We start from the raw sequence: 24993 nt of genomic DNA, 5'->3' as shown, positions 1-24993 counted from the left end.
CCAAAACCCTCTCAGGAGGCAGGTCACCGGTCCTGTTGGTAACCAGGTCTGGGCCATCCGTTTCCCCAGACCTTTCCTCCAATCTTCCTCTCCCGTTGGCCGCGACTTCAGCCACTTCTGGCAGGATGTAGAGGCGGCTTACATGGGCTGGTGGTTTCAGGGTATACCTGGCCTAGTGGATCCGCGCCGTCAACCTCTTCTGGCAGGATTCAGAGGCGGCCTCCACAGTTGGTGCTGACCAGGTACCCTCTTTGTGGTGGTGAGCCAAGGCCCCATAAACAGGCGTGCTCTCTGGTCGCAGGTGAGCCAAGGCCCTTTTCTACGGACGGGCCCCCCTGGTTGCAGACGAGCCAAGCCCCTAAACAGGCTGGCCCTGGTGGTGGTGCCACTGGTGTAACTATTTACACTGCGAGAGTTTGTGGCTATAGCAAGTTCATAGCCTTAAAGTTTATTTCTCACAATAGTTTTTGTGGGCGCATTTCTTAAACGTTGCAAACAAAACTTGTCAAAACTGGTCAAAACAGTAACTTCTCTTCTTACTTTACTTTACTCCTCTTTTTCACTAGGGCGTGGGCATGTTGGGCACTGGCACCTGTGACTTTCTTGCTCTCCGTCGTCGTCCGTGGTTGTTTCATCTGTAGGTTCTGTGTCTTTCCTTTCTTGGTCTGCATCTGATTCTTTTTCTGTATCTGTTTCTTTATCTCTGTCTTGTCTTTCTTGTCTTTCTTGTCTTTCTTGTCTTTCTTGTCTTTCTTGTCTGGGACATGGTGCTACGTCTAAGGCATAGTAGCCCCTTTCTCCTTGATGCAAGGTGAACTGTACTAAGTCCCCAATTTTCAAATTTCTGCCTGAATGTCCTCTGGGCAGGTGGGCTTGAACATCTCTCCGATTTACAAATATGCCCTCTTTTATTCCTTTTACTACAATAAAGCCGTATCCGCTTTTCAAGTTGAAGTCCTCTACTATTCCTCTGTAAAGGGGTCCTCTAGCCTGGGCTTTGGACCTTCTTAGGCACCTTTTCTCCTGCAGGTCTCTGGCTGTGACCTCTCTCTGCTCTGGAGACTGCGGTGTTGGAACAACCTGTGTTCTGCTGCGCCGTGTCTTGCGGGCTGGGTTCAGGCTTGCAGGCTTCCAGGTGAGGTCTTTAGGTTGATCTTCATCTGCTGACGGTGTCAAGTCTTCCTCCTCCCAGCGGGAATAGGGCAGCATCTCCGGCTCCGGGTAGGGGTCTGCTGCGGTTGGCGTCGGAGTCAGCTCCTCAGCTTCCTGGCCTCCTCTCCCCCTTAGTTCTTCGCTGCACTCCTTTGGTGGCAGTGCTGGGGATGGGCTCTCTTCAGCTGGTCTGGGCGGTGGACTCTCTGGCGCGGCTGCAGGGGTTGCTGGAATTCTCTTGGGGGTATGCGGAGGGAGCATGTACCGGTCCACCAACCATTGTGGAAACTTGGCCTCCATGTCAGCCTTCAGCCGCCAGTATTCGGGGTCCTCCCCCAGCGTGGGCTTTCCGGCAGGGACCTCTTCTGACTGGGGAGCGGTGTCTGCTCTGGCCTTGCAGGCCGGGGAAAATGATGAGGTAGTCTTCTCTTCTTGGCGGGCCGCGCCCTGTATGGCGGCGGCCTGGTCTTGGCGGGCCGCGCCTGGCATGGCGGCGGCCTGGATCGGCGTCGCAGCTGTGATGGGATCTGTGCAGGCTGGGCTGGGCGTCGCTGCAGGGACCGGGTCTTGGTGGGCCGAGCAGGGCATCGCTGCGGCGGTGGGGTCTCGGCGGGCCGGGCCTAGCAGGGCGGCGGCCTGGGTCAGCGTTACGCCTGCGGCGCGGATGAGGGTCGCGGTGGCAGCCGGTTCTTTGCGGGCCGGACTGGGCGTTGCTGCAGGGACCGGGTCTTGGTGGGCCGAGCAGGGCATCGCTGCGGCCGCTGGGGCTTGGAAGGCCGCACCTGGCGTGGCTGCGGCCTGCTTCAGCGTCGCCGCACCGGACGCCTCTTCGGGGACCGCGGGCGTGGCAGCAGGGGTCGGGGCACTTGCGCTGGCCGGGGCATCACTCGACTCACCCATCTGTGGCAGCATCGGGGTCTGTGTCGTCGCCGCTCGGTCTGGCAGGCGCCGCGCGGCTCCCTCCTCGTAGGTCCGCACCGCCGCAGCCATCTCCAGGAGCTCCGTGCGTTCTTCCCTGAGCTGTCGCACAATCCTAGCCTCCAGCTGGTCACAGAAAATAGCAAGCTCCCGGCACCACCAGGCAGCGGAGCCTGGCTCTGGATCTCTGCTCTCAGACGCCATCTTCATTAGCAAGCTGCTGGCTTCTCTTCTGCTCCGCCGTCTCTGGACGCTTCCGCTCTCTTCATCAGCGAGGTCAGAACTCTGCAGAGGATCTCTGGGTAGCCACACCTCTTCGTGGGCGGTAACTTCTCCCAGCGCGGGCTGCTGTTGTTTTTCAGCGCGCTTTTCATGGTGGCAATATGGCGGCGCTTCCAATTTTTCAAGCGGACCGCCCAGGCACATGGTCACCTGTCTGAACAGGTCTAGTCCTTATCCTGTTCGTGACGCCAGATGTGAAGCCCCGCCGGTGCTGTATCGGTGTCGGTGCATTACCTTCAGGGACTCCACGTTGCTGGATCTCCGTCACTGGTAGGAAATCTTCTTGTTTGATCGTGACGCCACTCTCAGTATTGCGGTCAGTGGGGACCGCCACTGCAGGTTAGGGGACGCCTGGGGCTGATGGTGGGTGCAGTCGGATGTAGTAGCCTCCTGAGAGTGAGGCAAGCCCCAGGGCCCTGTGTAGGTTTGTAGTACCACAAGTCGCAGAATAACCACACAGGCAGGAATGTCTTTCAAGGGCTTTACTCACATTTGATGGCAGGGTGAGTAGCCCGGGCGTAGCTGGGATGAACCAGATGGGAACCAGGTATCCTTCAGGCTGACTTTATGAGGGTGACTACTGACTCGCCTTCCTTAGCCCTTGGTGGTTTGGGGTGACCCCGACTTTGAGTCCCTATGGGGGTCACCCAGGGAAGATGCTGCAGCCTCTCTCCCCTTCGTTCGCCGTGTGCTTGTTGCCTGGACCAGGCCACTCCAGCCTCTTGCCTCCTATGACCTATGGGCCCTCACTGCGGTTACGTGGCTGCGGCTTTTGTGGTGATGTGGTGTGGGCTTTGGGAGCCCCACACCGGCAGGTTTAGCAGAAGAAAGCTGGATCTATCTTCGCTTCGGGATCTGCCGCCCGTTTGGGCCTGGTACTCTCTAGCAGTCTCCTTACTTCCCACTCCGTTGCTCTCTCTCTAGCTGAAGATGGATTTCGGGTAGCACTCCTAGTTGACCGTTCTCCCCCGTCTGTAGCCACTGCGCGGGCGCTGTTATACAGCAACAGCCCCACAGGTCTGCTCCTCACTGAGCCCTATGGAGTTCTGCTCTAACTGACTCACTGCCCCTCCTCTCCTGTTCTTGCCTACGCCACCTAGCAACCAGATTCTCTTACCACACCCCTTGAGAGGAGATGGAGGCTCTACCCCCTCCACTATTCCAGTGAAGGTGAAGGCTTGCCCCCTCCTGGGATCCCCAGGGGTCCTCTCATGGGTACATGTGTGAGACCTGATCACTATGCGCCTGTGTTCCACACCCCTGTCAGCCTTCTGGATTACCTGTATTGTACTGTCCCCAGCATGGGTGCAGTACTCAGTGGTGCCTGACCAGGTCAGGGGCGCCACACAAACTTGTGAACAATATTTGAGAGAAAAAGGCCTTTCGTGAATATAGAAAAAGTCTTAGATTTTTGAGTTCAGCTGATGAAAAATGTGAGCAAAAACAAAACTGTTGGCCAGAGGTTGCAGATGACTATAACAAAGTACTAATAGGGATTCATTTTTACATAGCAGAGAAGAAATGTGAAGTATCGGGCAGAGTTGTGGTAAGTAAGCGAGATACCCACAGGTTACGTGCTCTCCTGAATAGGTAACGCTGATCTGCTGACTTTTGCCCTGGAAGCAGCTAAGACCCAGCAGGTGCCAAGCTCTGCATCACCAGCATTGTAAAGCAAGGCCTCCTGCTGCAGCGGACAGGTAAGGAAGAAGCAGCGGGTAATCCACCTGCTTTAATGAGGACGTCTCTACTCATCTACCCTCCAGACTTACACTTATTAAAAACTTCCCGGATTTTCATGTCAGTCACCACAATTTACACCTCTGAACCCCTCCCCAGCATGCATCCTCCTTCCATCACTGCTCACCTGGGAGTGAAACCTACTATTGAAGATACAGATAATTCAATTACCAATTCTTTGTAATGATGATCATATTCCTTCACCTCATGTTAGACGTTTTTTAATTGCTATTCTAAAAGGCTTGGTAGGGTCGGGTGCTCAGTACTCGTAACTAGTGATGAGCGTACACTACCATGCTCGGGTGCTCAGTACTCGTAACTAGTGATGAGCGGGCACTACCATGCTCGGGTGCTCAGTACTCGTAACTAGTGATGAGCGTACACTACCATGCTCGGGTGCTCAGTACTGGTAACTAGTGATGAGCGGGCACTACCATGCTCAGGTGCTCGGTACTCGTAACTAGTGATGAGCGGGCACTACCATGCTCAGGTGCTCGGTACTCGTATCTAGTGATGAGCGAGCACTACCATGCTCGGGTGCTCAGTACTGGTAACTAGTGATGAGCGGGCACTACCATGCTCAGGTGCTCGGTACTCGTATCTAGTGATGAGCGAGCACTACCATGCTCGGGTGCTCAGTACTGGTAACTAGTGATGAGCGGGCACTACCATGCTCAGGTGCTCTGTATGTGTAACTAGTGATGAGCGGGCACTACCATGCTCAGGTGCTCTGTATGTGTAACTAGTGATGAGCGGGCACTACCATGCTCGGGTGCTCACTACTGGTAACTAGTGATGAGCGGGCACTACCATGCACGGGTGCTCAGTACTCATAACTAGTGATGAGCGAGCACTACCATGCTCGGGTGCTCTGTACTCGTAACTAGTGATGAGCGGGCACTACCATGCTCGGGTGCTCAGTACTCGTAACTAGTGATGAGCGGGCACTACCATGCTCGGGTGCTCAGTACTGGTAACTAGTGATGAGCGGGCACTACCATGCTCAGGTGCTCAGTACTGGTAACTAGTGATGAGCGGGCACTACCATGCTCGGGTGCTCAGTACTCATAACTAGTGATGAGCGAGCACTACCATGCTCGGGTGCTCGGTACTCGTAACTAGTGATAAGCGGGCACTACCATGCTCAGGTGCTCTGTACTTGTAACTAGTGATGAGCGGGCACTACCATGCTCAGGTGCTCTGTATGTGTAACTACTGATGAGCGGGCACTACCATGCTCGGGTGCTCAGTACTGGTAACTAGTGATGAGCGGGCACTACCATGCTCGGGTGCTCAGTACTCATAACTAGTGATGAGCGAGCACTACCATGCTCAGGTGCTCAGTACTGGTAACTAGTGATGAGTGGGCACTACCATGCTCTGGTGCTCAGTACTGGTAACTAGTGATGAGCGGGCACTACCATGCTCGGGTGCTCGGTACTCGTAACTAGTGATGAGCGGGCACTACCATGCTCAGGTGCTCTGTACTTGTAACTAGTGATGAGCGGGCACTACCATGCTCAGGTGCTCTGTATGTGTAACTAGTGATGAGCGGGCACTACCATGCTCAGGTGCTCAGTACTGGTAACTAGTGATGAGCGGGCACTACCATGCTCAGGTGCTCTGAATGTGTAACTAGTGATGAGCGGGCACTACCATGCTCAGGTGCTCTGTACTTGTAACTAGTGATGAGCGGGCACTACCATGCTCAGGTGCTCTGTATGTGTAACTAGTGATGAGCGGGCACTACCATGCTCAGGTGCTCTGTACTTGTAACTAGTGATGAGCGGGCACTACCATGCTCAGGTGCTCTGTATGTGTAACTAGTGATGAGCGGGCACTACCATGCTCGGGTGCTCAGTACTGGTAACTAGTGATGAGCGGGCACTACCATGCTCAGGTGCTCAGTACTGGTAACTAGTGATGAGCGGGCACTACCATGCTCGGGTGCTCAGTACTCATAACTAGTGATGAGCGAGCACTACCATGCTCGGGTGCTCGGTACTCGTAACTAGTGATAAGCGGGCACTACCATGCTCAGGTGCTCTGTACTTGTAACTAGTGATGAGCGGGCACTACCATGCTCAGGTGCTCTGTATGTGTAACTACTGATGAGCGGGCACTACCATGCTCGGGTGCTCAGTACTGGTAACTAGTGATGAGCGGGCACTACCATGCTCGGGTGCTCAGTACTCATAACTAGTGATGAGCGAGCACTACCATGCTCAGGTGCTCAGTACTGGTAACTAGTGATGAGTGGGCACTACCATGCTCTGGTGCTCAGTACTGGTAACTAGTGATGAGCGGGCACTACCATGCTCGGGTGCTCGGTACTCGTAACTAGTGATAAGCGGGCACTACCATGCTCGGGTGCTCGATACTGGTAACTAGTGATGAGCGGGCACTACCATGCTCGGGTGCTCGGTACTCGTAACTAGTGATGAGCGGGCACTACCATGCTCAGGTGCTCTGTACTTGTAACTAGTGATGAGCGGGCACTACCATGCTCAGGTGCTCTGTATGTGTAACTAGTGATGAGCGGGCACTACCATGCTCAGGTGCTCAGTACTGGTAACTAGTGATGGGTGGGCACTACCATGCTCGGGTGCTCAGTACTCATATCTAGTGATGAGCGGGCACTAACATGCTCGGGTGCTCAGTACTGCTAACTAGTGATGCGCGGGCACTACCATGCTCGGGTGCTCAGTACTGGTAACTAGTGATGAGCGGGCACTACCATGCTCAGGTGCTCAGTACTGGTAACTAGTGATGGGTGGGCACTACCATGCTCGGGTGCTCAGTACTCATATCTAGTGATGAGCGGGCACTAACATGCTCGGGTGCTCAGTACTGCTAACTAGTGATGAGCGGGCACTACCATGCTCAGGTGCTCAGTACTGGTAACTAGTGATGAGCGGGCACTACCATGCTCAGGTGCTCAGTACTGGTAACTAGTGATGGGTGGGCACTACCATGCTCGGGTGCTTGTAACTTTAGGCAGGGGCCGACTAATCATTGGTCTAACCTGTGCAGCCGCACAAGGGCCCAAGAGATAAAGGGGCCGATTTTCACATCCAAAGAAGGTGAAAATGTGCATTATTATGAGTTACTGGACTGCAAATAGCCCATATAGTGTTCTTACACAAGGGCCCTTTTCTAGTGGTTTTAGGCTTTTTCCATTGATAGTGGGATTCGGAGTCCCCAAGGAGGAGATGGAAGTTCCCAGCATTTTATGGTTTTCTGAGCCATTATGGCAATTTTTAAGCCCCTTCTGAAAACAAAAGGATCAGTGTGTCGCCCTGGGCAAGCCAGGGGACACAGGTCACACACCACCACACCCCACATCCCAGGTAGGCACACCTAAGCTGAACCAAAAATCCTTGTTGCCTTCCTCCAGGAGTCTGATGATGCACACCAGGGGGTGGGCCAGGCGGTTGGCTCCGGCCACCAAGGAGCTCACAGCTCTGGAGGCAGGAAGTGTCAGGCAGATTAGCCCAGGCAGGGCTTGAGTAGAGAAGCAGATGAGCTCAGGGTGAGCCTATGTCAACAGCAGAGTAGCCCAGGCAGGGGCTAGAGTAAACAACAAAGAAGTGAAAGTGGAGGAAAGAAAGAGAAGTGGTAAAGGAGGAAAGCAAGTGAGGTGACAAGAAGAAAGGAAAGCCTGAGAGCCCAGCTTTGTGTAGGGCCAGATCAGCAAGGTCAGCGACGGCGGTGACTGTCCGGAGGGGGACCGTTTGGAAGTTCCTGGAAGGACCCCGTTGGCTGTGTGCCCGGTGGTCTGGAGCAGTGTTCCGAAAGACAGTCAGCACCAGGGCAGGGGCCTCTCGGACCCCGGCAAGGCTAGGAGTCGCCAAATTTGCCGAATCCGTCAGTGAAGGGGACGTAGATTCCCCCAACAACCAAGTCCCGATTGAAGGCAACAGTCCAACCTGTACAACAGAGGCACCGCCACCGCCAGGGCACCAGTCTCTGAGGGCCAGCGCCTGCGGGCAAAGTGTAGTGCTCCTCCGGCCCAGCTTGAAGCCGGGGAGCGGGTTACCGGTGGGGACCCATCGCAACCATCCGTACATACAGGTGCAGGGAAGAGAGACATCACCGTCACCTACCGGGGAAGCAAAGCAGCCGTCTGTGGGACCGTCCTACCAGCCGTTTGGTTTACCGTACAAACTGTGTCCAAGTCTCAGGCTGAGTGAGTACCATAGTGCCGCAAGGCACAGCGCTGCCCCCGCGTCCCTGCGCCCACCAGGCCCCGCACCTCACAAGCCATCACCGGGCCCCGGGATCACCAACCCCTACCCACGGAGGGGCAACACAACACCTGGCTGCTCCACATCACCATCCCCGGAATCCCCGTAATAAGCAGCGGTGGTGCTACCAATCACCACAACCGTGGGTGGCGTCACGGACATTATCCCAACACCCCAAACAACCCCCCTTTCACTCACGGGCGAGGAGCGCCGCTCGAGGAAACCCCCGGGATCCGGCCTACGGCTCGAGCCACCACTGAGCAGCTGCCGGACCCGAGCAGAAGGGGTGAGCGCGGTGTGCTGACACCCTCCTCCCCGCCCGCGACAACTTGGCGTCACGAACAGGATCTTACCGCTCTGCCGTCTGGTAGAGGTGCGCCTTGTTACCGCCGGAGGTATCCGGCAGAAAAATTTCAGAAGCCGCCATCTTTGGCGCGAAAAGTTCCCGCTCGAGCGTCTTCTCGAGCAGTAGAGGCGCGAAGGCCCAAACCCCGCCCCGAGAGAGGAGGGGCCGGAAAGAGCTAAGGGGGACGCGATGGCGGCTGGACGCATGTAGCTGCGGCTATAGAAGCAGGGACGCCAGGACTCTGCAACGATACTGGGTTCCTGGAAGGCACGCTTGCCAAGATGAACAATCCAACTCCCAACGAGGAAGCCCCCGCGCCCGGCACGGCGACGTGGTTGAGGGACCGGACCGTCCCGCTGAGCAACCGTCTGCAGGCCCATATGCGACTCCTCCTGGAGGAGTGGGAGACCGACATGGCGGACGTAGTGGCTGCTATGTGGAGACGCGAGGCAGAAGAGGATTTGGAGGAGCGGGTAAGCGACCCACGCCCCTGTATTCCTGAAGGATCGGCCGCTGCGGCTGAGGGGCCCGGCCGGCCTCCGCTCACCCTGCCTCTCTCCCCGCTATCCGTAATAGCTGCTGCCGCCCCGCCATTAGGCCCGCTACCTGTCCCATCGGTAGCGATACCCTGCCCAGCCGCTTCGGCGGACCAGCCGGCTGCAGACATTCAAGACGGCCCTGAAGTGCACCAAGGGGAACCGCTAGAACCACGGCCCCTTAACAGCGTGGTGCCTGAAGTCCCAGTAGAGACTGTGCCAGACCCTGAGCCCGGGACTGTGGCCTGGATGAAGGCCCGGGTGATACAATTCCACCAACGTCAGCAGGATCAGATTTTTCGGATGCTGGAGCAGTGGACCAATGAGGTGGAGGAGCTGATTACAACTGCCCCGATGGGCGAAAGGGGAATAGATGTAGCAGAACCGGCTAGTGACCCACGTCCCTATGTCCTACCTGGACCGGCCGCTGCGGCTGAGGGGCCCGGCCTAGTCTCGGCCTACGCATCGCCCTTGCCGTCACTGATGGGGCGCCTCAACCTAAGCTCGCCTACTCTGCTGCTCCATGTTACCGCAGATGGGGATGAAGTGTTGGATGCTGGAGACCAGGAGGCTGCGGCAGCTGGCGGCAACCCGCCTGACGCAGGAACAAGAAATGACGACTCCTGCCCCAGCTCCGGGCCCGCTGTTGCGGCTGAAGGAGCAATTGAGCGTTCCCGCTATGTGGGGGACCCTGTGGTTTATCATACCCCGCGTACCGGTGGAAATGGGTACCGGGTACCCCTGTCACAGCAGGCATGTCAGTGCATGTTTGATGTGCTGGTGGCAGAGGATGGGTCCGCCTTAGTAGAGGAACCGGAGTAGGGCAGCGGATGCCCGCAGCACCGTCCCCGTTGGGACCACCTGCTTGTTTGAAAAGTTTTGAAAGTTCTGCAATGATAAGAAAGATGATTATCCGAGTTTTCACCTGATTGTCTGCTGTGATTTGCAACCGGCTGGAGCCGGCACCGTTGTCCCCGTGGGGACCGTTTAAAAATGCATGGGAACTATCCATGGACAAGCCCGTGAACTTTGCAGGGCAACCACAAACGTTAGTGGCTTGTAAATATGTTGGGTACCGTTACCGTTTCCGCAGGCCGCCTCCGGAGAGGCAGGTTGGAGGGAGGGCCCTGAGCAGAGCAGGCTGGGGCCCAGCCACCAAAGGAACCGGTGGCTACCCTCTGGAGGGGAAGGACAGATCCCGCTCGGGTACCGTGCGCTGGACTGTGGGTCAAGGGGTGCTGCCTGGGTTTTAGGGGCAGCATCAGGGCCAGGTTACTTGGGTGGGAGAGAGCGGAAACCGTGACCGTATACCGTTGAAACGTTAAAAGTAAAATGTGCCTCCCGTCTTGGGAAGAAGTTATTTAAAAATGTTATGCATGTTTTGTTTAACCCTGTTATCCCCTTTTTACAGAAAAATAAAACCGGTGTAGGACGGCAGCCCGCGGACGGTCTGCGTTTTGCTAAGGGGGAATGTGTCGCCCTGGGCAAGCCAGGGGACACAGGTCACACACCACCACACCCCACATCCCAGGTAGGCACACCTAAGCTGAACCAAAAATCCTTGTTGCCTTCCTCCAGGAGTCTGATGATGCACACCAGGGGGTGGGCCAGGCGGTTGGCTCCGCCCACCAAGGAGCTCACAGCTCTGGAGGCAGGAAGTGTCAGGCAGATTAGCCCAGGCAGGGCTTGAGTAGAGAAGCAGATGAGCTCAGGGTGAGCCTGTGTCAACAGCAGAGTAGCCCAGGCAGGGGCTAGAGTAAACAACAAAGAAGTGAAAGTGGAGGAAAGAAAGAGAAGTGGTAAAGGAGGAAAGCAAGTGAGGTGACAAGAAGAAAGGAAAGCCTGAGAGCCCAGCTTTGTGTAGGGCCAGATCAGCAAGGTCAGCGACGGCGGTGACTGTCCGGAGGGGGACCGTTTGGAAGTTCCTGGAAGGACCCCGTTGGCTGTGTGCCCGGTGGTCTGGAGCAGTGTTCCGAAAGACAGTCAGCACCAGGGCAGGGGCCTCTCGGACCCCGGCAAGGCTAGGAGTCGCCAAATTTGCCGAATCCGTCAGTGAAGGGGACGTAGATTCCCCCAACAACCAAGTCCCGATTGAAGGCAACAGTCCAACCTGTACAACAGAGGCACCGCCACCGCCAGGGCACCAGTCTCTGAGGGCCAGCGCCTGCGGGCAAAGTGTAGTGCTCCTCCGGCCCAGCTTGAAGCCGGGGAGCGGGTTACCGGTGGGGACCCATCGCAACCATCCGTACATACAGGTGCAGGGAAGAGAGACATCACCGTCACCTACCGGGGAAGCAAAGCAGCCGTCTGTGGGACCGTCCTACCAGCCGTTTGGTTTACCGTACAAACTGTGTCCAAGTCTCAGGCTGAGTGAGTACCATAGTGCCGCAAGGCACAGCGCTGCCCCCGCGTCCCTGCGCCCACCAGGCCCCGCACCTCACAAGCCATCACCGGGCCCCGGGATCACCAACCCCTACCCACGGAGGGGCAACACAACACCTGGCTGCTCCATATCACCATCCCCGGGATCCCCGTAATAAGCAGCGGTGGTGCTACCAATCACCACAACCGTGGGTGGCGTCACGGACATTATCCCAACACCCCAAACAACCCCCCTTTCACTCACGGGCGAGGAGCGCCGCTCGAGGAAACCCCCGGGATCCGGCCTACGGCTCGAGCCACCACTGAGCAGCTGCCGGACCCGAGCAGAAGGGGTGAGCGCGGTGTGCTGACACCCTCCTCCCCGCCCGCGACATCAGCAGCTTAGAAATGGACATGCCATATCGTTATCTCCCCCGACATCAACTCCTGGGGGCCCCTACACACATACACACATTACACTGTCGTCATCAGAGAGTTTGGCCAACCAGGGGCTGACATATCATTTGTGTAACTAGGGGCCCAGGAGGTGAGGGGCCCCCACCACCTCCAAAGCAGACGAAATTGTGCATTATAATGAACTCTTCAGCTGCAAAGGGCCCATATATTGGTCTTACACAGGGGCCCTATTTTGTCAGTGTCCGCCAGTGAGGCTGATGTTAGCCTGATGTGTATAGGGGCCCCTGGGAGATGATTTCTTGGTAGAGATACCAAACTGCTGAGATAGAGGGGTCTGGGAGCGGCTCTCGCATAGAGAACAAAGGAAGGCTCCTGAAAAGCTGAAACAAGGTGCAGCCGGGGCCCAGAAATCAGGGGCTCATTACTACCTCCAAGAGAGGTGGAATTGTCCATTATGTTGAGGTATTAGACGGCAAAGAACCCATATATTGTTTTTGAACAGGGGCCCTTTTATGTCTGTGTGGCGCCCTGGACAAGCCAGGACGTCACAGGTACTGCAACAACACACCCCACACCCCGGTTAGGCACACCAGTCACACACAAATCCTTGTTGCCTCCCTCCAGGGGATGATGTCCACACCAGGTGGGGCGGGGCCAGGTGGTTGGCCCCACCCACTGAGGAGTTCACAGTCCTGGAGGCGGGAAAGGAAGTCAGTTAAGCTCGGGCAGAGCTAGAGAACAGTTAGGGAGAGTGAAGGAGCAGGAGTGAAGTGGCAAGTGAGAAGAAGTCTGACCGTGTCCGGGTACGTGGCCCGGGCACATACAGCAAGGTTGGCAGACAGTGGTGGCCGTCTGCAGGAGGGGCCGATCGACGCGGAACCGTAGGACCGGGGACGGGCGGTGGCCCACCAGTACCGAACCGGGGAGCGAAGAGAAGCCAGCACCATTCGGCAGGGCCTATGGACCCCGACCAGGCTTGGAATCGCCATTAAACCGGTCAAATCCGTTAGCGACGGGAACCTCCGGGGTTTCCCAGCAACAAAGACCCGATTGAAGGCAACCGTCCAAACCGTGAAGGGAAATACAGTCACCGCCAAGGCTACAATTCCCAGGGCCAGAGCCTGCGGGCAAAAGGAGCTCCTCCGGCGCCTATCCAAGCTGGGGAGCGGGTTACCGGTAGGAAGCCATCGGGGCCGAAAACACACTACAGGTGCAGGGAAAGGCAGTCACCATCAACCTACCGGGAGTGACCACTGCAGCCGGCTGCGGGACCCGTCCATCCAGCCGTTTGTTTCACCAGAGACTCTGTGTACGTTACTGGCTGAGTGAGTACCACCGTGCCGTCGGGCACCGCGCTGCCCCTGCGACCCTGCACCTCACCAAACCCTGCCATCCACATTCCAGTCACCTCACCGGGCCCCGGGACCACCCAAAACCCCCTACCCACGGAGGGGAGAGAAACATCTTGGCTGCTCCCTGTCATCGCTCCCGGGATCCCCGTCCAGAGCAGCGGTGGTGTCCCAACCTCTTATATGCTATAGGGACCCCATATATTTAGCTCCTCCCCTTCATCATCTATGCCCTTTGTGTGTTAATGCTATAGGGACCCCATATATTTAGCTCCTCCCCTTCATCATCTATGCCCTTTGTGTGTTAAATTGCTATAGGGACCCCATATATTTAGCTCCTCCCCTTTATCATCTATGCCCTTTGTGTGTTCACTATTTGCTATAGGGACCCCATATATTTAGCTCCTCCCCTTCATCATCTATGCCCTTTGTGTGTTCACTATTAATGGGTGTCTAAATTTTAAAATATATTAATAAAAGTTTAATTTTAATTGAAATTGAGGTTTTTTGTTTTTCGTATATTGAACTCAATTGGTCCTATTGTATATGGTTTTGTCCCAACCTCACCACAAACCGTGGGTGGCGTCACGAACCGACTTCCCCAACCCCAAAAACTATCCCCTTTCACTCACGGGCGAGGAGCGCCGCTCGAGTCCCCGGATCCGGCCCACCGCTCGAGCCAGCGAGCAGCAAGCAGCAGGCTGCAGCAGCGCCGGACCCGAGTGCCAGCGGCGGCTCCCTCCCCGCCCGCGACATCTGTGTCCACTAGTGGGCAGTAATATCATTTGGCCGAGAGTTATCTATGGTGTATGAGGGGCTTTAATGGCCAATTTAGTTTATGTCAGCCCTCCAAGTGACATTTAGACAATCTAAAAAAAATGATTGCACCCCTGCTGGAGCTTTGGCAGATCAGCCGATGGCCTGTGTGGATGCGCTTATTAAAGGGATTGTCCAGAATTGATATATCAATGGCTGATTCTTAAGCCCCACCAATGATTGTCCGCCCGGTAGCTTGGCCGAGCGCTCCTGTGATCTATAACACAACAGGATCAGCTGTCGGAGATTGGATCTGATGAATGGGGGGACCCCAATGATGTTAATGGGACCCAGCTCCAGGTTTTTGCAGTCCCCTTGGGTGATAGATTCCCAGCCGATGCTTCTGTGACGCCCCTGTGGTAACCAGGTGTCACAAAAACAAGGTAACAACAAGGCAATAGCTCGGGTCCTACACGACTGTGCCAGTCATCACACACACACTAGCACACCAGGACATTTACACTCACAACCAGGGTGGGAGACCCCCTTTAGAGCCAGATGACAGGGCTGGGCACTGTGAGCTATTAGGCAACCAACTGGGAAGGGAGGGACAAGACCTTGGGTGAGGAGCGAGTGTCGAGGGAAGTGTGGGTAGACAGCGGGAGGAGTTAGTGAAAGGAGTAGAGAGGAGAGGAGTGAGAGGTGAGCGGTAGTAAAAGGAAAGGTGTCAAGACAGACCACAGACTCTTAAGACACAGGGAAAGTAGCAAGAAATCCGCAAAGACCTGAGTAGAAAGATCAGCCACTCAGAGCAGAAAAGTAGCTGGAGAGTGAGAGAGCAAGCTCCAAGGACAGACGGATCCTGTGCGGTGGACATCCAGGGCTCACAGTACTTTGCACACACGGGGTGCAGATCCCAGAATAGACCAGGACTTCAAGCCCTCTGTTAACTCTGCCAGGCGGGAGGGTTTCCAGGACTCATGTGCCACCACTAACGTCCGAGGCAACAGCAGCAAAGAGGGGACCGGGAGAAATTCCCTTAAATAGTCCAAGCTACCTGCGGCAGGACCCAGACACCAGGAGGACCTCCAAGTGCTCAACGCCAGGGAGGACCCACATACACAGGAGTGCATTGGTGGGATAGTGGCACCAGGTTGGCTGGCACAGCTAAAAAGGACATGGGCGCAACTGGGATCCAGCACGTCTCCAGGGTGCAAACCCAGTAAGTAAAGACAATTAAACTGCCCTCTCCTGTCTGGACTGACTTATTGCCGCGCGCCTCCTTGTTAACCCTTCACTTACCCCTGGGGAAAAGCTCTGCTCGCGGAGGGCTCCACCATCCACGCTGCGTCCATCCATCACCCGCAGGGAAGATTGGCAGCGGCGGCCCTACTATCCCTGGCCGCACACCATGAGTGGCGGCACGGTGGCTCAGTGGTTAGCACTGCAGTCTTACAGCGCTGGGGTCCTGGGTTTGAATCCCACCAAGGACACCATCTGCAAGGAGTTTGTATGTTCTCCCCGTGTTTGCATGGGCTTCCTCCCACACTCCACAAACATACAGATAGGGAATTTAGATTGTGAGCCCCAATGGGGACAGTGTTCCTGATGTATGTAAAGCGCTGCGGAATATGTTAGCGCTATATAAAAATAAAGATTTATTTTTATTTTATTTTTAGTCGGACTTTTTATTATTTTATTTTTCTTTTCTTTTCATTTAAAACTGGTCGACGGTGCCCCCGGATCCGGAACCCCTCGAGCCACAGACCGTCCGGATCCGAGCAGCCCGGCTGCCCCAGGGCGCGACACTTCTCTTTCAGTTCTTCCCACTCGCCTTCCAAGACCCATTACTATTTTTTTCTTTTTTTGTTGATGGGGTTGTATCAGGGCTGTTTTTCACAGTATGGTGATGGATGGTTTTTATCCGTCACCATGTTGGGGTCCATACGAATTTCTGATCCGATTTTTATCATATCAGCTTGGACAGTTTCGCATCCGGAAATATCATTTTTTTTTGTTTTTTTACACTCCGGAACTAGCGCCATTGACAATCATTAGATGTAGCAAGGGCCACCATAGTTTATATAGAAGCATCAGTAATTCCCCCAAGTTGTAGCATCAGCAGCCTCATCACACAGCAGCTCTGCTCATAATGAGTCGCCGCAAAGCACTATGGGATTGCTCAGCCTCGCTTTCATCTCACTCTACGTCATTCTGCAAGACCTCTATTATTGAAGCTGCGGCGCCGTAATCCTATAGGGCAACGAGCTACAGCCAATCAGGGGAGAGGATGCTGGAAGGTGCCCGAAGAGACGGCAACTGAGGAGGAGAAGGAGGGGACGTCGGGGGCTCAGTGTGTAAGTGCCGGGACAGCGGGAGGGCGGAGAGCAGGCCTCAGACATGGCGGGAGGGGGCAGGGGACGGGAGGCGGAAGGTCGGTGTGCGTCAGCCCGGAAGGGTGAGGCCTGTCCGGGGTGTGTAGGGGACGGCCGTTAGTCCGGGTATAATGCGAGGGAATGAACCAATCAGAATACAGCTTTTTTATTTTCCGCAGAGTGAATAAATGAGAGCTGCGATCTGATTGGCTGTTCTGCTTTTTTCCATTGTTTTGGCCTTTCTTGCAGAACTACACCTCCCAGCTGCACCCTGAGATGTCAGCGCAGCCCAGATTTCCATGGGTGACAGGTTACACCGGGGCAGAGCCTGACGCTGCGTTTAACCCCTGTAAAAGCCGCTGTCAGTAGTGACCGCTGTGTTCCGGAGGTTGGGGTCCGCTCCTGACCCCGTCACAGCCACAAATCGCATTTTAGAGACCCTCCTCGCTCATTATTCAGTGGTGCGGCTTCTCCCCAGCGATAAAGATCAGCGGCGCCGCAGCCATGTTCATTCTGTAACTTCTCTCCATCACAAAATAGAGGTTTTTATCTTTTCAGTGCTCCGACATTCACCACAGTGTACAGAGTCCGAAACAGCAAGACGTGGGCGAGGAGGAAAACCTAACAGTTTGGGCCAGGAACGGCGCACCTAGGAGACGAGTTTTCCGCCTTGTTCATACTTTGCAATTTTGGACTCTTTGCACCACGGTGATAGCATTACAGCTACGGTACAATATGGCGCATACAGGAGAATGCTGCACAGAGCAAGTCACTGATCTGCAGCCAAGAAAGCTGACACGTCTAACTCCCCCGGTACTGAACCAGAGTTACGTTCTGTGTTATCCTCCAGAGCTGCACTCACTATTCTGCTGCTGTACTCACTGTGTACATACATTACTGATCCTGAGTTACATACTGTGTTATACTGCAGAGCTGCACTCACTATTCTGCTGCTGTACTCACTGTGTACATACATTACATTACTGATCCTGAGTTACATACTGTGTTATACTGCAGAGCTGTACTCACTATTCTGCTGGTGCAATTACTGTGTACATGCATTACATTACTGATCCTGTACTGATCCTGAGTTACATCCTGTATTATACTTCAGAGCTGCGCTCACTATTCTGCTATTGCAGTCCCTGTGTACATACATTACATTACTGATCCTGCATTACATCCTGTATTATACTCCAGAGCTGCACTCACTATTCTGCTGGTGCAGTCACTGTGTACATACATTACATTACTGATCCTGAGTTACCTCCTGTATTGTACGTCAGAGCTGCACTCACTATTCTGCTGATTGTTATTGGAAGTTATTGTACAATGCCTGGTGGGAGCTTAAAGAGGAGAATCCACAATCTGTTTTCAATAAACTACTGTAGTAAGTAATGCCTGGACATTATATCCATGAAACATACGAAATACCGAGTGCAGCTCTGGAGTATAATACATGAGGTAACTGGTAACTCAGGATCAGTAATGTAATGTATGTACACAGTGACTGCACCAGCAGAATAGTGACTGCAGCTCTGGAGTATAATACAGGAGGTAACTCAGGATCAGTAATGTATGTACACAGTGACTGCACCAGCAGAATAATGAGTGCAGCTCTGGAGTATAATACAGGAGGTAACTCAGGATCAGTAATGTAATGTATGTACACAGTGACTGCACCAGCAGAATAATGAGTGCAGCTCTGGGGTATAATACACAATGTAACTCAGGATCAGTAATGTAATGTATGTACACAGTGACTGCACCAGCAGAATAGTGAGTGCAGCTCTGGAGTATAATACAGGCGGTAACTTGGGGTCAGTAATGTAATGTATGTACACAGTGACTGCACCAGCAGAATAGTGAGTGCAGCTCTGGAGTATAATACAGGCGGTAACTTGGGGTCAGTACAGATGGGGAGGACATGCTTAGAGATTAGGGATTCAGCATTATAAATCTAATTGAGTTTAATGAAGCTTCATTGTTGGTCACACAGACAGGTCTATATTTGGGGGTACAGCGGGTGTTTGGCCATCACTTATCACCTTACTCACAAGTATATACATTTGCACCTCACAGGGAGTCGCATGTGTTTGATGGTTTAGGAGAAGTGGTCGGGGTGATCTGATGCCATATTGTATTTTCATTAGTTTTCTCTCTTTCTCTTTACAGCTGTCGTAAAAGCAGTGAACCCTGTTTGCGGTGATGGCGGAGGACGTCCAGGCTCCGGTCGTCTTTCAGCACCAGTACATGTGCTCAGAATGTGGCTTGTTATTCAACGCTCTGGAGGATGTGTTAGTCCATCAGCAGAACCACGTTGGCAGCGGCATCCAAGCGACGTTGACCCAGGATATGTCCCTGCAGTTGGGAGAGCTGCAAGGCTTAGTACAGGAAAGCCAGTACCAGTGTCTAGAGTGTGAACAGGTCCTGGTGTCCGGGGACGAGCTGCTCCATCACCAAGAGATGCACATGCAGGAGTATCCTCAAACCCCTGCTTCTCCCTCATTAACCAATGGCCAGATACGTTATCAGTGCTCTGACTGTAAAGAACTCTTCACTTCCCCAGAACAGTGGCTCTCTCACCGCCAAAAACACGAGAAGCAGGAGCACCAATCTCAACAAAGCGTCGTCCTCCAGACCGGATCCGGCATCCAGGCCGTACTCAGCCTGCAAAATGTCCTCCTAGATGAAAGGACGTTGAACGGGTGGGGAGTGGAGATGCCGGCTGTGGTGGCGACTGAAGCTGTAGAACCTGTGCCAACAGCGTTGTCTGAAACCCCCCTAGAAATGCATCCGTACGAGTGCTCGGAGTGCAGCCAGGTATTTCACACACCCGAGGAGTTTCTTGACCATCAGGGTCGACACTTTTTGGAATCCGAGAAGGAAAGTCCGGCCTCTTCGCTCTACGGAAGCTTGGATAACGCCACTCCTTCATCTAGTATTTTAGAGAGACTGCGAAAAGACTGGATGATAGAAGAAAAAGAGGAGCTGACCAAGGATAGGTTTGGGGTATTACATAGGGTGTATCGGTGTCAGGAGTGTAAGAAACAGTTCGGCACTAGCGAGGAGCTACGGAAGCATCGTAAGCAACACCAGAACGAAGAGTACCCGTGCCCAGACTGTGACCGGCTGTTCACCTCTGCCAGCAGGCTGCAGTCGCACAGTCGGGTGCATGTGGAGGGCACCTTACAGTGTCCAAACTGCTACAAGGTGTTTAAGAAAGAGGCCTCCCTGGAGCAGCACATGCGAGTACATCGCGGGGAGGCGTTATACCTATGCGTGGACTGTGGCGTAGGTTTCGGCACAGAAATCACCTTAGTCTTGCATCGGAAAAGCCACATGGCAGATCCTCTGCATCGCTGCCACTGCGGGAAAACTTTTAGTAACATGACCAAATTCTTATACCACAGAAGGACCCACGCCGGTAAAAGCGGCACGCGTGTCCCCAGGCCAGATAGGCCCAGCATCTTTGGCAGTGAGAAACCTTTAGCTCTGGGTCATCTTTCACAGATTTCTACCATGCTGGCTCCAGTAATATTGCAGGTCCCCGAGGTCCCGCAGAAAGAGACGATAGAGAAGGCAGGGTCCAAAGAAAATGGATTCGATACTCGCGTCTCGTCGGAAGAACCAAAGACGGTGCCGGGGAGTCAGAGCGAGAACTTCAAGTGCCCCCAATGCAGCAAGGAATTCCCCACCCGTCTGAAAATGGTGCAGCACCGGCGCGCCGTGCACGTTACCGAAAGGAAGCACAAATGCAGCGTGTGCGGGAAGAACTTTAAGAAACAGGTGCACTTGAGGAACCACATGCGCACTCACACGGGGGAGCGGCCTTTTCAGTGTACGGCGTGTGGCAAGGCTTTCGGGACTCATGCCAATCTGACGCGGCACCACCTCACTCACACGGGAGAAAAACCGTACAAGTGTGAGGTGTGCGGCCGCAGGTTCACCCAGAACTCCAACCTGCAGCAGCACCGCGTCCTCCACACCGGGTCCAAGCCCTTCCCCTGTAACGTGTGCGGCGTAGAATTTAACAGAGCTTCCAAACTTGCGTTGCACCAGATCAAACACACGGGCATCCTCCCGTACAAGTGTCCAGACTGCGACCAGTCCTTCTTGCGGAAAAAGTTAATGCAGTTGCACCAACTGGAGCATCAGGGCAAAGCTCCGATCCACTGCAAGGAGTGCGGAGCGGTGTTCGCCGACGAATCGCAGCTCTCCGATCACCGATGCCGGAGCAGAGGCTCGAGCCGGCACGTCTGCCCGACGTGTAACAAGATCCTGAATTCGGAGTCCAGTTTGAACCTTCATCTTCTCGTACACACCGGTCAGCGCCCCTTCAAGTGCCTTGTATGTGGCAAATGTTTCACCAGCCAAAGAAGAGCGACGAGGCACCAAAAGTATCACTCCGGGGTGCGACCTTATAAGTGCACCTATTGCGGGAAAGCCTTTTCCGCCTCTTTCAGTTTACGGCTCCATCTCAGAACGCACACGGGGGAGCGACCTTTCCCGTGTCTGGACTGCGGCAAAAGGTTTCGCCAGGCCGCCCACTTAAGGGTGCACCGCGAAATTCACACAGGCGAAAGGCCTTACCGCTGCCAGGACTGCGGCCTGACTTTTGTCCAGTCCTTGCAACTAGCCGAACACAGACAGGTCCACACCGGAGAAAGACCCCACTTGTGTCCAGACTGCGGAAAGGGCTTCAAGTCCCTTTCTAATCTACGGGGCCATATAAAAACTCACAGGAACCTCGCGCAGCCGCAGCAAACCATCATGTGCACTGAACTGGGGGAGACCATAGCCATCATCGAGAGCGCCGAGCCACTTCCTTTAGCCGAAACCATCGAAATCTACCAGGCTGCTCTTGAGGGGAACTTGCAGGTGGAAGATGTGACGATATAGCGCCCCCCGCTGTTCAGTGTATATTACTGCTGGGTTTTTTTTCCCTTTTCGTTAATGTGATAGAAGGTATTTATTCATAATATAAAAGGCCTAGATTTATAAATGTTTGTCGCTTCATTGCAGCAGTTTCCTAACACAACTTTGGCCCCAAAAAAGCAGCAATTATTAACCATACCTGCGCTGTCGTGACATGGACGTGTTTGCCCGGACGTGTATGTCCGTGTGTACACAGTGCAGAAAGGTTACAGCAGACTTCCCCCTACTAAAATACTACGTCAAGACGGAGCTTTTTCTATTTGAGACTAACAAAAATGAGTGTTTCGAGTAGAAAATGCATCAGGAAATGCATTAGCGCTTTTGAGCCGACGGTGCCTTGTTCGGAGTAGAATCCGCATCAAATAAGTGACATGCGTTTTTTTTTTTTTTCTACCGGGTGTTTTCAAAACATGAAGTGAAGAGAAAAAAACAAACAACCCAGTCGGAGTATATTCACACACTGCTTTTTTTTTTTTCTTTTCTTATTCCTGACAGTTAAACCCTTCACAACCTAAGATGTAATAGTACGTCCTAAATCATGAAGGGGTGATTACCACAGTCTACTTCGATGAGCCGGTAGTGATCCCCGCACATGTCTGCTGATTTGAACAGCAGACATGTGTGCCTCGCAGGCGCAGGTGGATCCGTGATCCACCCACACCTGTTAATGCCTTAAAGTGCCACAGCGAGGAATGTGCATTTCCCCGCTGCCACCAGAGGTCCTGTGACGCGATCACAGGAAGGCGATGGTAGCACAGGGTCATGTGATGACTCCTGTCACTATCACGACATATTTCCTGTGAGAGCCGCTGTAAGGCTAGTTTCTCACATACTACTTTTCGCCGGTTTGGCGGATCCGGCGCACTCCAGTACAGTATGGTGACAGCGCTATAACATCCGCGTCACATGCTTCGGTCACAAGACAGCATGTGACCGGAGCTTGTCGCGCTGCCACTGTACTGTATACACTGTACTGGAGTACGCCGGATCCGCCAAACCGGCGAAAAGAAGGATGTGTGAAACTAGCCTAACAAGAACGCAGCATTTCTCCTGATCAGAGCTGTGCAGCTCTGATCAGGAGAAATGAATGAGCAATCAGACTGCGGATCCTTATAGTCCCCTAGAAGGGGAGCAAATAAAAGAAAAAAAATTTAAAAAAAGAAAAAACCCTAAAAGTTAAAATCAACCCCCCTATTCGCCCCATTGAAAACTAAAGGGTTAAAAAATATACACACATTTGGTATCGTCGCATTCAGAAACGCCCGATCTATCAGAATATCAAATCAATTCATCTGATCGGTAAACGGCGCAGCGGCAAAAAATTCCAAATCCAAAATTACGTTTTTTTGTTGTTGTCGCAAAATGCAATAACAGGCAATCAAAACGTAGCAAACGCAAAAAATAAGCAATCACTGAGCCATAGATCCCGAAAAATGAGAATGCTACGGGTCATGGAAAAAGGCGCAAAAAGTGCGCCATTTTTTTTGGGATAAACGTCAGAATTTTTTTAACCCCTTAGATAAAAGTAAATCTATACATATTTGGTGTCTATAAACTCGCACCGACCTGAGGCATCACACCGACATATCATTTTTACCAAAAAGTGAACACTGTGAATATAATGCCCCAAAAACCATCGTTTCCAGTACACTATATGGTAATACTCATGGTTTAATTGAAAAGTACAACTCGTCCCGCAAAAAAACAAGCCCCCATATGGCGAGATTGACGGAAAAATAAAAAATTACGGCTTTCGGAAGAAGGGAAGGAAAAAACAAAAATGGAAAATCGCCCCGGGGTGAAGGGGATATTTAGCTTGCAAGTGCCAGGTGGGTGGTTCCAGGCGCTCCCCATGCCTTTCCCGTTGATGTTGATGGTCTTCTCCAGCATTTGTCGGTGGAAATCCCTGTCCTGCATGGTGACTTTCCCTAATTTGGGCAGTAGCCCAATAATATGGCACAGGCATCGGCTCGGTGCAGCCTCCGGATTGTAGCCCTGCCAGTCCCCTCTGTAGAAAAGGAACATCTTCGCCTTTATACCCCCAGCCAGTGAACCCAGTGTCTGTACAGATGGTCACGATCTCCGGCTCTGAAGGTGAACTCGTCATCCTGTGTCTTTTTTTGGTTAAATATTAAAATTAACAGTGACCTGAGAGAGGAACAGCGTAGGAGGACTCGACCTGCGGGGACACACTGAGGTCAGGTGTGCAGCAAACCCCTCCAGTAGCTTATGGCGAAGAGCGGAGGAGACAATTGCAATAATGCAAAAGCCCCAACTCCAGGGCTTAAAGAGTTTGTACAAACTTGAAAAGTGATTGTTTACTAATTACTGGAGGTTTGATCCCTTGGAGCTCCTCTGATTTTCAGCATACAGCTCTGCAGAGCACAAATCTGCATGGAGCGGAGGTTGAGTACATGCACCAATTCTATGGCACCGCCGGAAACCGCCAGAGAGGTGATAATTCCCTTTAATGCTACATTACCTTGCTTATGGTATTTTGTTGGGGCATTTTTGAGAAATCCACCCTTCAAAATGAGATCACAAGTGCAGCGGGGCGCGAGCCTCGCACTTCCAGCACTGCTGTGCCTTCTGCTTTTTGTTGCCTATGACCGGTCTTCGCCTGCGCAAGCGCTATCATTGCTGGGTTAGTTTACTAAGCAGGGGCGGCGCATGCGCAGTAAGCTATGAAAGATGATCCGCAATTGATGGAAGGCCTCCTATATCATCTGGGCAATCAGCACCTGAGCAGTGTCTTGGGTGGGTGTAGGACAGGGCACTGAGAGGAGTGAACTGTCAATCAAGGATCAGAGGCCAAGAGGAGAGAGCGCAGCAGGGCTGGGAGAGCAGTCCCTTACCCCGCTGCACTTATAAAGAAACTTCTAGGATTGATTTCACAAAAATTCTGCAACAAAATGCTCTTTAGGCCGGAGTCACACTTGGGAGTAACTCATGCGTGACTTGCGCGAGTCTCGCATTGCATCACCCGGCACGGCTGCACACTCTCCAGACAGGAGCAGATTGACTGCATTTATTTCTATGTAGCTGAGATGCTCGTGTGCGGCCGTAACGGGGGCTGTGATGCGAAACTCGTGCAAGTCACGCATGAGTTACTCAAAAGTGTGACTCTGGCCTTAAGTCTTTAGTAGTGATAAGCGGGCACTACCATGCTCGTGTGCTCAGTACTCGTAACTAGTGATGAGCGGGCACTACCATGCTCAGGTGCTCAGTACTCGTAACTAGTGATGAGCGGGCACTACCATGCTCGGGTGCTCAGTACTGGTAACTAGTGATGAGCGGGCACTACCATGCTCGGGTGCTCAGTACTGGTAACTAGTGATGAGCGGGCACTACCATGCTCGGGTGCTCAGTACTCATATCGAGTGATGAGCAAGCACTACCATGCTCGGGTGCTCAGTACTCGTAACTAGAGATGAGCGCGCACTACCATGCTCGTGTGCTCGGTACTTGTAACTAGTGATGAGCGGGCACTACCATGCTCAGATGCTCGTAACTAGTGATGAGTGGGCACTACCATGCTCGGGTGCTCTGTACTAGTAATTAGTGATGAGCGGGCACTAC

General features: G+C 53.4%; 1 protein-coding gene across 1 annotated transcript; it reads left to right on the top strand.

Annotated features, from left to right (window-relative positions):
- Positions 1-16383: 16383 nt before the first annotated feature.
- On the top strand, positions 16384-21499 carry LOC142256967 (zinc finger protein 574-like). The gene is made up of 2 exons (XM_075328992.1): positions 16384-16458; positions 18652-21499. Exon 2 carries the CDS (start codon positions 18685-18687, stop codon positions 21376-21378), a length of 2694 nt encoding a protein of 897 aa, XP_075185107.1. The 5' UTR covers positions 16384-16458; positions 18652-18684; the 3' UTR covers positions 21379-21499.
- The last annotated feature ends 3494 nt before the right edge of the window (positions 21500-24993 follow it).

The sequence above is a fragment of the Anomaloglossus baeobatrachus genome, chromosome 11 (genome assembly GCF_048569485.1).
Source record: "Anomaloglossus baeobatrachus isolate aAnoBae1 chromosome 11, aAnoBae1.hap1, whole genome shotgun sequence".
NCBI classification, from domain to species: domain Eukaryota; kingdom Metazoa; phylum Chordata; class Amphibia; order Anura; family Aromobatidae; genus Anomaloglossus; species Anomaloglossus baeobatrachus.
This window is presented reverse-complemented; position numbering and strand designations above follow the sequence as displayed.

Coding starts and splice junctions, on each gene's coding strand:
- LOC142256967 (XM_075328992.1), top strand. CDS start 18,685: ATGGCGGAGGACGTCCAGGCTCCGGTCGTCTTTCAGCACCAGTACATG.